General features: G+C 38.0%; 2 protein-coding genes across 5 annotated transcripts; both read right to left on the minus strand.

Moving 5' to 3' along the window:
• Nucleotides 1-3,881: 3,881 nt before the first annotated feature.
• On the minus strand, nt 3,882-8,080 carry LOC137715459 (uncharacterized). 3 transcript variants are annotated; one of them, XM_068454799.1, is made up of 8 exons: nt 7,527-8,080; nt 7,187-7,333; nt 6,683-6,907; nt 6,354-6,597; nt 5,535-6,257; nt 5,220-5,334; nt 4,394-4,505; nt 3,882-4,249 (listed from the first exon to the last, which is right to left on the minus strand). In XM_068454799.1, exons 1-4 carry the CDS (start codon nt 8,075-8,077, stop codon nt 6,354-6,356), a joined length of 1,167 nt encoding a protein of 388 aa, XP_068310900.1. In that variant the 5' UTR covers nt 8,078-8,080; the 3' UTR covers nt 3,882-4,249; nt 4,394-4,505; nt 5,220-5,334; nt 5,535-6,257. The 3 variants fall into 3 exon arrangements, with proteins under 3 accessions (XP_068310900.1, XP_068310899.1, XP_068310901.1); XM_068454798.1 differs by having other exon boundaries at nt 5,535-6,597; XM_068454800.1 differs by having other exon boundaries at nt 5,220-5,392; nt 5,535-6,597.
• A 1,675-nt stretch (nt 8,081-9,755) lies between these two features.
• Nucleotides 9,756-12,663, minus strand: LOC137715980 (uncharacterized). Of its 2 annotated transcripts, none has more exons than XM_068455360.1 (8): nt 12,528-12,663; nt 11,747-11,901; nt 11,410-11,516; nt 11,228-11,269; nt 11,046-11,127; nt 10,384-10,480; nt 10,180-10,286; nt 9,756-10,067 (listed from the first exon to the last, which is right to left on the minus strand). In XM_068455360.1, the coding sequence occupies exons 2-8, from the start codon at nt 11,875-11,877 to the stop codon at nt 9,944-9,946; spliced, it is 690 nt and encodes a 229-aa protein (XP_068311461.1). In that variant the 5' UTR covers nt 11,878-11,901; nt 12,528-12,663; the 3' UTR covers nt 9,756-9,943. The 2 variants fall into 2 exon arrangements, with proteins under 2 accessions (XP_068311461.1, XP_068311462.1); XM_068455361.1 differs by having other exon boundaries at nt 11,747-11,890; nt 12,528-12,613.
• Nucleotides 12,664-12,676: the final 13 nt, after the last annotated feature.

Here is a 12,676-nt window from a genome sequence, read left to right on the forward strand (position 1 = left end):
TTACACGCCATGCATTTTTCTAACACTTTGTCTACTATTTTGGAATAATTTAAAAACAAAATCTAGGAAATATATGAAACGTTCTTACTGGTAATAACCTTTGTAAATATTCAGCTAAGACACGTGTTCTTACCAGTAAGAACCTATGTAAATATTCAGCTCAGATAATGCATGTGTTCTTACCAGTAAGAAGCTGTGATATTTAACTCAGATATTGAACGTGTTCTTACCGGTAAGAACACGTGCAAAAGTAATGTAACTAGAAGAAAATGACGAAAATAGACTAACCCTAGTGCCAAAGCTCCAAACCATTGAAGGAGAAAACCAAGGAGTACGAATATAAGAATGGCAGTTGAGTTATTGAAATCCCACATTGGTAGGTGAAAAGAAAACAATGGGGTTTAAATATGATTACCCCACTCTAACTAATACTGAGGTCTTTTGTGGTACAACCCCACACCTGACGAATTGGGCAGGTGGTAAAGTTGGGGACAGTATCGGTGTCATTAGAGTGGGCCCCTAGGCTCGTCGATCTAAAAAATTTCAACATGGTATCAGAGTCAAGGTTTGGGCCCGTGCAAGCCAATGACTTGTCACCAAGAAGGAAACAAGTGAGGACTCTTAATAAAGAGCCGGCCTCTGAGTTCCATTGAAAACAAGTCTGGACTCTTAACATAGAATCGACCTCTAAGTTTCAATTGCCGATGTGTGGATCTCCACGTGTGAACCACTAAATGAGATTACACGTGAGAGGGAGTGTTGGAATCCCACATCGATGGGTGAAAAGAAAACAATGGGGTTTAAATATGATTACCCCACTCTAACTAATACCGATGCCTTTTGTGGTAAAACCTCACACCTGATGAATTGGGCAGTTGGTAAAATTGAAGACAGTATCGGTGTCGTTAGAGTGGGCACCCCGGGCTCGTCGATCTAAAAAATTTCAACATGATATCATAGCAAACGGTTACGGGCCTGTGCAAGCTAAAGGCTTGTCACCTGGCAGTGTGGACTTGGAAACAAGCTTAGACTCTTAACATAGAGCCGCCATCTGAGTTCTTAAGAGTCACTTCTTGAAAAGATTGAAAACAAGTATGGACTTCTTGGACCCGACCTCTGAGTTTCAATTGCCAATGTGTGAATCTCCACGTGTGAACAACTAAATGGGGTTACATGTGAGGGGGCGTGTTAGCAATCCCACATCGGTGGGGGTAAAGAAAAGCAATGACTTTAAATAGGATTACCCCACTCTAATTAATACCGATGCCTTTTAAAAATTCACACTTGACGGATTGGGCATGTGGTAAAGCTGGGAACATTATCGGTGTCGTTAGAGTAAGGCCCCTGGACCCATCGATCTAAATGTGTCGTTAGAGTGAGGCCCCCGAGCACGTTGATCTAAAAAGTTTCAACAAAAGGGAACAACAAGGCTGACTCAAAGAAAGCCTTAAGTGCATAAAAAAGATAGTGAAGTGTGAATAAATCTAGCGTTTCCTTTTGTTGGCGAATGGTGACTCACATTTTATTGGAGGGTTTCGAAGTTGGATATAGCTTATTCATGTCCATCACTCATCCCATTCACACGATTGGGCTAACTCTAGTGGCTAAATTTCACTATTCCAGTTTCAAATTGTCTGGAGTTGTTTAAATAACATTTGTGACCAAAAGGTCACGAGTTCGAGTCGTGAAAACAACCTTTTTGCAAAGGCTGCGTACAATAGACGTTACTCCCCCGACTCTCGTAAAGCGGAAAACCTTGTTGGTTTGGGATAACAAAAAACCAGTGAAGACTATTTGCCCCTACTTCTGACAAAGTCAATAGTAAAATAATTTAGAGGTGTTTAGATATGGGTTCAATTCCACCACTGCATATTGGATATACTCCACCTTCACTCTCTTATCAATTGCGGTCCAACGACTCAGCCTTCCCAGCCAGGTAAATAAGTTGGGAATCTGATATCTGGCGTAATCTGAGTGTAAATATAAAATGCAGCTAGTGGGAAATGAGTGATTAGCTTTCAAACTCGGTAATTCCTTCAGATGTTATAGTAAAACTAAGAAGATTTACCAATTTTTCCTTTCTGATGTCACACTATTATGATTAGGAAAGAATATTGAACCATAACATGTAACTGTCTACGTAAGAGAATTAGCTTCTCTATTTTGTTTTCATTCGACAACTGCAGATCTATGCTGGTGAACTCATGTTCAAAGTGATATCACAAACTTCTGTTGTTGAAGAGTGTAAAAACCCATGTCGGAAACTTGACAGAATAAAATACTATGTACTTATAAATGAATGGTTCCACTACTAATAACCACTGTTGGATTGCCCAAAGTCGTTAAATTTGAGACAATATGAGTGTGACTAGACGACATAAAATATTTGGACTTCCAAGTTCCACTTTTCTTCTATTTCTTCATGTTCTATATGCCATGAAAGTGTTTGATCATGCTCCTTTATTCTAGTTCACTCCCCCAAATTTAGGAAGTGGCTCATTGCTTGAGCCTTAATTTTTGCACCCACATCATTGATTTATAAAATGATCTTTAGTTAATTAAATTAAAAATGTACTTAATTAGTCTCTTCTGCCTGATCTCTCTCTTCCCTCAAACACAGAAAAAAAAAAGGGATAAAAAAGCTGATTCTGTCCGTTTTGAGTTTAGACAACAATTTTGGTATTGATGCAGTGTACGGGGAACAAATATATTTAAAGCTTTAGTGATTTCTTATCTCTCAAAACCTTTAATTGTCACCTTCTCTTTTAATTGAGTTGCCTAGTTACTATCCTACTATTACATATTTACTCTACCAATGCTTTGTAATCTCCCTATTTAAAGGGTTCCAAATGTATCCTTGAAGTGGCCAAAATTAAAGTTAATCGAAGAAGAGAGTGACTTTTCCTCTTAAATCAAGTATTAAGCTTGGTGTTAAGCAATCCACGATTAGCAATATTGAGCGAATCTGTTGCCCCTTATTGAGTGATTCCCAGGTATTTATATAGTCTCCTCGAGGCTCCCTTGGCTCTCCTGCGTCAAGTATTCTCTCTCTCAAAACACACAAAAATGGTTTTGTAACTTGCCCGCAAATGTGTAAACAGACATTCTGCAGAGGGCTGCAACTTGCCCGTAAATGCTCACAAACCCCGGATCCAAATTAAACAAACATAAGGGAGTCCCTTGGTACCATAACACAAGAGGCCAAGTCCCGTGGAGAAAATTTTAGTTGTGACGGGAACACAAGTGGTACATCACGCGTTTTAATAGGAGTAATGAGAAATTTTATTTTTTAAGTTATTAACTTTTTAGCACACATAACCCACCATTTATATAGTTACACGTGATGTACCACCCTATGTACCGGTTACAATGAAAAATCTCTCCCGCGACAGGGGCCAAAGTGTTCAAAAGTTATAGAGTGATACAAATGAGAAGCAAAGGTGATAAACAAAATAAATATACAGGAAAGTGTTTACGACACGTTACTTTTCCTCTCGTACATTTATGTTTGATTCTAATGTCTGAATTAAATAGATAAAAGGAGAAGCAAAGGTAAAAATTGAACGTTTTGATATTGAAATCTACGGGAGTTTGAGTCATAATTTGTTCAGATGAAATTATAATTTAGCATCAAATTAGTCATTCATAAAAGTCAAATTTAAAAACTCTTATTTACAAGTGAGCGAAAAAAGTTACTAGCACTGTCGTTAATATTTATATATATTAACATAAAAGAGAAGAAAATGACGACCTAAAGCAAATTCGACTATTTAGGTACAATGGTTTAATTAGTTTTAAATGCAAATTGGAAGGAGTACATCCATGGTTGCTCGATCTCAAAAGCAAATTGAAAAAAAGGCGGATGCAAGAAAAAACGAAGATAACAAATTTAAAAGCAAAACTAGTCACATATGTAAGACATGATCAATTTTACATGGTTGATATACAGATGAGCAGAACAAGAAGAATTACCATTAAATCTTGCACATCAAGTACTCCTTAGGGTTTTCAATGACCAACGTAATCATTTGAGCTTCCGTTGAGTTTCTGAAACTCTCAAATCTGCAGTTTTTATTTATTTATTTCATACATAGCTGCATTTTCTAGACAACCATTTTTGAAAAATGGGTACCTAAGAAAGTCAAGCACGGACGCGATGGCGTTTCAGGTTGGAGGGGGGTGTTGGGGACACTCCGGACTTGATCTCCATGGTGAGCATCTTGAGAGAAATTTTCCGCAGATAATCGGACTGGAAAAAAGATATTCACACACAACTCTGATTACAGCGCTATCGATCACAATACGTACCAATGAAGTTGAAAAATAAACATCTAGACATGCAATATTGAAATGCAACACAAAGAGATTTGAACTCCACAAATTCTGGAAGTACCTGGCTTGACGCAGCAACATATGTCTTTTCCTCAAACATTACAGCAACATTCTCGAGTTCACGTAATCCCTCCTCGCCCTCGGAGAGAAGGTGCCTCTTCAACGTTTCAGTTCTTTGTATGCAATACATTCAATAAGTTATTGACCATGAGTAAGGAATGCAGGCAGATTACTCAACATAGAAATGTAAAATCACAGTGAATAAAGGACTGACCACATTGTCCAAAACGAAAAATATAGGGAAAATAAGCCCGGATGGAACTCGTTACAAATTCCTAACAGAAAACAGAACTGGACTACTCTAGTTAAACAGACAATAAACAGTACACACACACACACACATAAAATGTTTTAGTACCACTTTTATTCTATTTCCTGCGTCTCTCAAAGTTCAATTTCTGCATATGTTCGATACGTAAGAGGGTTAAATTTTTCTCCCCTTAATGCAGTCCATGATTTCTAGACTTTATTTTTCTCACATACGAAAGTTACTGATCTCGGGAACAATTCTGCGTGTTACAAATCTGGCTGTAATTGACAATTAAATAAGTTACTCACCATGATTAACAAGCAAAAGTTAAATCACAGTGAACAAAGGAGTCGACTAAAGGAAAACATGTACAAACATAAGTTATCAAATTTCTAATAAAAATACATGTACTTTATTTGCAGTACTCCAGTGTCTCCTCGAGTTCCTTTTTCGATTAAATGTTTTTAACGGATTTTTTTATTGTGTATATTTCCAAAAATCTACACAGGGTTTCAATTCAGCCAAAAAGCAGTACACAGATGATCAATATTCCCTTTCTTCTTCAAACAATACTTACATCTTGCGGACAATTCTACGTCGTGAATCTGGATGCACTTGACTTCTCCAATCACCTGCCTCCATTGAAGGTTCTCCACCTTGAGCAGGTCTCTGGTTATTGATGTCCATCAAAACTGACCAACCACACACACCATCAGACTTGGAAACAAAATTGAACTGGAAAACCCAAGTCTAAGAACATAACAAGTCAACTATTAATCAACCTGAAAAGTGGATTAATTGGATACAAAGAAAAGAATCTAATACATACATACATACATACATACATACATACATACATATATATATATGAGAGGGAAGTTGGTGTTCTTACCTTGATCAAGAGATGCTGTGATAAAGATTGCTTAGAGGAGAAGAGTTGCAGACTGATGCAAAGAAATTAAGCTAAATGACCAAAGGGAACACAAGGGTTGCTTTAGGTGAAGAAAAAAGAAAGTGGGGTGTGAATCAATCTTGTTTTTTTTTTTTTTTTAGTTGGTGGACGGTGACTCATATTTTTATTTTATTTTTCACAGTTGGTGGATCACTCATTGTGGAATGGGTAATTCAAATTTCTACTTTCTCTATTTTTCAGTTATATTGGAAGGTTTCGAAGCTGGATATAGCATAGTCATATCCGTCAGTCAACCCATCCATAAAACTGGAAGAAAGCCACGTGCAAAAGTAATGTAACTGGAAGAAAATGACAAAAACAGACTAACCCGAGTGCCAAAGCTCCTGACCAATGGAGGAGAAAGCCAAGGAATGGCGGTTGAGTTATTGAAATCCACTCGAAAAGTATGACTCCTGGTGGATCCAACCATGCCATGAGAGCCAGCAAGAAGAATATCGCGACGGGGGTTGCCTTCCACATCAGCCTACACTTCCACATCAGAAATTGTAATTTTCATAGGGTGTATTATTTGACTGATTCTCTTCGTTGATCATGTTTAAGGAGGAAGTAATTTGGTGGAGAATTCTTAAGCGAGCGCAGTCCAACTGCCTTGCTGCTGAAGATTAGACCATAAGATTATGTATATGGCACTTGGAACTAAATCTGTTATACAGTGTATAAATTCAAAACTGAGAACCAAAACCAAAAATAATGTAAATCGATGATCGAAAGAATGAATAATAGTTACAAAGAGTTCACTTATTGATCCTGGAGACATTTCTCTAGGTACTGATTTTCCCTCCTGATGGCATCAAGATCGGCTTGTAGTTTGTCTACATTTAAGCTTCGCGAGGCCATGGCCGCTAGCTTCTTTTCATGTTCACCTACTTCTCGTCGTATTCTATCAGTTGCCAAGATTTTCTCACGAATCTGTTCGAAGCACTTGTGGATGCTAGTGAGAAGCCTATAAGCCTGCTTCCCAACTGCATCTTTCTTTGCTTCCCTTCAAATTAATAAGTACCGTGATGGACTTGTCGTAACTACGTATTTTTAAGTCACGGACAGTTTATGGTAAATGAATTTCGTACCTGAACACCATTTCATCTACAACAGCATACGTCCGATGAAGACGTTCTTGAATAGAGTTATTCTCTAACTGAAGCTCCCTGGTGTCTTTTAAGATCTGCTCTATGTCAGCTTCTTGTTTCCGACTGTTCTTTGTGATCTCCTTGACCCTTTCAATGTAGGACTTTCTTGATGCCAGCTTGGGCTGCTTCTCTAGATCCGTTGACAGTTTAGAAAGTTCCTCCTCCCTACAGAATCATAAATGCGTCACCAACAAGCAAGCAACCGAAGTTGTGAAATTGAATATTAGTAAGATAATGAAACAGACAATGGGCAATCTTTGATCACAATTTATACAAGAAAGTTTTCTATATCCCCTCCATCGTGTACCTTTAATAACAAAATATGTTACTTTCTAAAAACTGAAGATTCCCAAACTATATCACCAACCACAGAAGTTTCGAAGACAGCAGGAGCATAGACAATATGACCTAGAAATTGCATTTATTTAATTTTGAGAAACGTACCTTTTTCGAATTTCAAATAAGATGGATTCTTTTTCCAGTTCATAATCTTTTAGCTTACGGAGCTTTTCCTGAGTATATGGGTTATTTGCATATACAGACACCTGAAGACTTTCCTTTTTTGCTTCCAAGGGCTTTCTGACTGCTTCCCTGAGAAAAATCATTGGTAACAGATGAAACAATACATACATATATGCTGGCGAAGGTAGCACCGTTTGCAATATTTATATCTAGCGCATGAAGACACGAGTCGTTAAAGTTTAGTTTTTATAAAGGTATATATTAGTCCGATATACAACTAACTTAATCATCATGAACAATTAAATAAAGATTTACATCTCACCACTGTGACGTCAATTCCCCAAGGTGATGCCTTCGAACATCTACTAGCTCATTAAGTTTCTCAAGGTGAAATTCAATAGAATGATGGACGTCAAATGCCATATCTGCTGCTTCTTTTACTAATTCCAACTCTTCTTCAAGTTCTGAAGTTTTTGCTTTAACCTCCTCCATGAGCAGTTGCTCCTGATTTTGCACTTTTTCAGTCGAATGATTCCCGCTAAATACATTAGTTTGTCTGTCCTTGTTGAATCTTCCTGTGCTAGAGGTGCACACATCATTAACGCTTATTTCAGGTACTTCACTCTTCAATGTGAGTTTGTCCAACTTGACTCGAACTTTGTCACGACTAAGATCTGGTTCCTTGTCACCAGTTGTTTGGTCCTCCAAATTGCTTCCAGAGCTACCTTCTTTCTCTTTCCTTTCATCATTGACACCCTCTGGACCAGCTTTTCCGCCAACTTCAGACAAATCTGAAAGCCTCTCCACCAAGAACCTTATCAACTTGTACGAGCCCTCTTCAGATGGATACAAGAACTGCCGTAAGCAACACATATAGTCTGTTTCTAAGCACAATTTCAGAACAATAAGAATGACAAGAACTACACTCAGAAGCAAAAGAAAACACGCACACAGAGAGAAATTTTAAATCAAATTATAAGCAATCTCATACAATTCAAAGATTCAATTGAATACACTGGAAGTTTGTCCGTCACCATACAAATAAACCAAGACAGTTTGAAACCGCATGTTCAATCCAGACTTCACACAATCAAAACGGTCCTAAATGACAGTCTGGCGACATTATAGTTTATATACACATCAAAGTGAGTACAAGGTGAGCAAACATCCCGCGCCAGACCCTGGTATACATATATAGTTCAGTGTCACGCAATTTGTAATTTTTTCAGGACTCTTAACAAATAAACCCCTCAAAACACCAAATTATAGTCACTAACACATCAAACGCCATTTCGAAGAAAACAAAATCTCCCATGGACCTAACTATTCTTAATTTACCGACTATTATTGCACGCAACATTCGCAGTTGACAGGTCAGGGGCTTTTTCTCCCTAAAGTTTGATTCTCGAATTGTTTCTCACTAACATTAACAGCCAGGGACTACACTAATCAAGCTTAACTTTGATTTAGTAAGAAAAGCTTTCTCCTTGAAACAAAAAGAAACTAAATTTCATAGTTAATTTTGCAACAGTACGTAAATTATATACTTCTAGTTCCATAAACCCAATTCAATTTAGTATCAGAAAAATTGAAAGGCGTTGCCTTTTCTTATTTTCTATTAGTTTTTCTCTCACATTCTCGCATTTTCTCTGGAAACAAACACCAAACACGTAATCCAAAAATCGTAACTTGAGAAGCAAACGATACGATTCTTACCTGATGGAAGCTCAGGTCGGCGAGGTAACCGAGGCTCTTGATCCCGGAGGCAATGTCCGTACAGAGCTTGAACTGGTCGGCGACGGAGGAGTCGGGGAGGGAAGTGGGAAACGGCGTCGTTCGGCCGGTGAGGTTGAGAGACTGGCCGCAGATAGAGACCAAGGCAGCCAGCGTCAGGTCCTTAACAGACGAACGTCGTCCGGGGCACATACGCCGGAGCTCTCCAACGACTTCAGCAGTATTTCCCGCGAATCTTCCATTGCCGATTGATGGAATTGAAGAGATTTTCTGCGAGTTTTGGATTTTCAGTGTAGAGTGGCGGTTGTTTGAGTTCTTTGTTCTGTTCGTTTCGCCGGAAAGAGTTTGATTCGACGTCGTTTCTTGAGCAACTTTTTTTTATGATATTTACTCCAAAATACATCTCATTCCGGTTTTTAACATTAGTTGATTAAATAGTTAGTTGTTAGAAGAGAATAATAGATCAAACTCGTACTATAGTGCATAAACATAATTGTTTTTTGTCACTGTGATATAGCTCCAAAATATATATCACCAGCATGCCTCAATGCACGGGGGTTCGAATTTCCGTTTTTGTAATTTAGATGAGTGAGTGTAGAATATTACTTGCATAAGATGGGGGTTCAAATTTCCGTTCTTGTAATATAGATGAGTTAGTGTAGAATATCACTTGCATAAGATGAGCAAGAAACCGGCCAAGATATTTGAACCAGCTGCGCGGTTTGATTTGGTTTTAACACTAAAAGGAGTGTAATCTTAGACCGAATTGAACCAAACCGTACGTTGTTTCGTCGAAGCAATTAAGTAAACATAACAGATATAAACAATCGCATTTCCAAATCCGAAACATTCATAAATAGGTAACATTCAATCTCAAGATCCAGCTTACATCTTTACTGCATTCAATTCCAACATTACAGTAGATACAACTGTTAAAGACGAAAAGTTTCTTTGGTCTTCGATACTTCAGGGTCACGTCTCAAGAGAGCGATTTACGTTAAGATGTTACTTCATGTATTTCTGCAGGAATTTGCGGTGAAAGTCGCTCCTGACTGTGTCATTGATGAAGCGCTTAGGAGTCTTGGTTTCACCACGGGCCTGATTCTTGAACACCACATCGTCATCCCATCTGAGCCATAAGATCCACAAAGACGAGAGCTATTAAAAAAAGTGACCGAAGGGAGCCATTGGAAAATCCTAACTTGATCACAGAACAAGCTAGGAGTAAAATCGCAACTAACCTTCTTTTCACACTAAACGATGCGGGTGCTGCACCATTAAGCAATGGGTTTCCTCGGATAAGCTCTGCTTCCTTGACTTTAAGCTCTTCCTCCCTCTCTAGTCTTTCCTGTGGAAAGCATAAAGTACATTTTTGTTATACTCAGCGATATCAAAGCAATTGATAATCTTAAATATTCTGTCACATCACTTCGTTGAAAGCTCACCTTCCGTAACTTCTCCTCTGCTTTTTCCTTCTTTATTTGTTCAAGCTCGGCCAATAGAGCTTCCATGTCATCCTCCTCGTCATCATCATCTTCACCACTATAATCAAAGTAAATGTTCCAAATATATGAGAAAAACACGTAGTAATATCATTACACCGCAAGAAATGGATTGAACTATGCAAGCAAAGAAAACATTACTATCGACAAATGAAAGGCTAGTTAATAGTCTGTCATAGCTATTTTTGATTTGCAGATATTGTTACCGTTTCAAATGGAAAGCCGGGAAACAAGAAGTTCATAACTACGCAAACCAACCCCCACCATAAATGTTTATATTATCTACTGAGAAATATCCAAAATAAACTGTAAGCAGACAAGTCATGAGTGATTGTAAACAAAGAAATTATGCGCATTTGTTTCCATGTTGAAAGTTAAGCAAATAAAGCCCACAGCAACCATGAAAAGAACTAGAACACATAAATGTTCATCTAGTCAATACATAAGCAATTCTTCTTGGTCACAAAACCATATATCCAAGCATGTCTTGCATCAAAATATTTGATAGAACTTTAATACTTCAACATCAAAGCTATGCTGGCAATTCACTGGAAGTATTTATAGTTATACATTTGGATTCAAGTGTATATGCAAAGAATACCAACCTTTCATCATCACTTTGGGCTTCCACGTCAGAATCATCAGCATCTATATTACGTGGCACAATTTCAGTGTCCCTTCTGCCCCCTATGAGCACAAATATTTTATGTAGTTAGTAAATTTAGCGATTACTTATTTATGAACTTGCTGCCTTAAAAATGTAAAATATAAGAGCTAGAATATACACCTTCCAATAACAGCTGGTTACCCCTCCTGCGATCTCTGTCATCTGCACAATGCACATATCAATTAGAAACAATGAAGAGATAACATCACATCCCCTATAGACTCAAGATATCAAAAAAATACAATAAAAACTAGTCAACTCGCCCCCAAGTGCTTGTAAAAAATGCGAGGAAGATATCATACAACTATAAGATTTATCCTTTGATGAATAATGCTTCCTTTCGCTCTCTTCCAGTTCCTCCCGGAGGTTCTTCTTCTGCAACTCATCCTGGGTGTCCTGCCCCGGCTTTCTGTTAGACACGCATGCCAAGAAAGGCAAAGTCCAAAATTAGAATCCCGGGAAAACGCACTCACATATTACCAGAACCAGAAAGATACACAGAATACTGGAAATTTGGAGGGGAAAAAGAAGTATTAACATATGCAGAGTTGCATTTGTTAATCATGGATTTTAGACTTGTACGTCATGCACTCTAAAAAGTTTAACAAGCATCAAAATCAGTAACTGACAAAGATCTACCTTGGTTTTAAAGATGTATGGGCAGCCATGTCCCTTGATGAGTATTTCTGTGACGGGCCAAAAATCCGAGTACCACCTTGTTCATTACCACCTTTAGCAGGTGCCCACGTGGGTCTAGCTGCTGTCGTCATGTCTTCTACCTGTCTTTACAACACCTGACAACCAAACAATAAGCACAATATCCATAAATCATCCACAAGCCTGCAATGACTACATATATTTGCAAAATGCTCATCATATACATCTGAGTGCAATGAGCACATCAAAATACAATGACGATGTACGTATACATAAACGGGAAAGAGTGTTGAAATTCAAGTTTATTTCCTATCAAATGAAAAACACACACCAATCCGACAGTAGTGTTCTTTTCCTAGTGGTGGCACGACAAACACGAAGCCGAGGATGCGGAAAGATTCTAGCAAAACACCCAATAAAAATCAAGCCCAATTTCAAGTTAATGCAACCCAAAATTTCAATTTCTCTTCGTATCCATGCGTTTTCCAGCAACCAATCAAACAAATTCATGAAAGATTATATAAAGTAAACAGATGAGTAACAATCCTCTCTTAATTTCCCCAATTATTCTAACAAAATTTTGAATTTCTACCGGGCTTTTCTCAGCATCCAAACGTAAACCTAAACAATATTCGGATTTGTTCCTAGAAATCAATAACTATAAAAGTACAAAAACTGGCACGAACATAAGATTGAATACATGGGTAAATAATTGAATTCGAGTTCCTATTGATTGGAAATTAGGGTTTTACCTGGTTCAAACCTGGTTCAAAATTGTTCTTCGATTGACTCAGACCAGAGAGAAGCGAGCCGCTTCCGAACAAAAGAGGAAGGAAGAAGAGATAGGAAACGAACCGTTTTGTTGTTTGTAAACATATCTATATATACAAGGGGAGAAAGCAAAAATGGTGA

The sequence above is a fragment of the Pyrus communis genome, chromosome 14 (assembly GCF_963583255.1).
Source record: "Pyrus communis chromosome 14, drPyrComm1.1, whole genome shotgun sequence".
Taxonomy (NCBI): Eukaryota; Viridiplantae; Streptophyta; class Magnoliopsida; order Rosales; family Rosaceae; genus Pyrus; species Pyrus communis.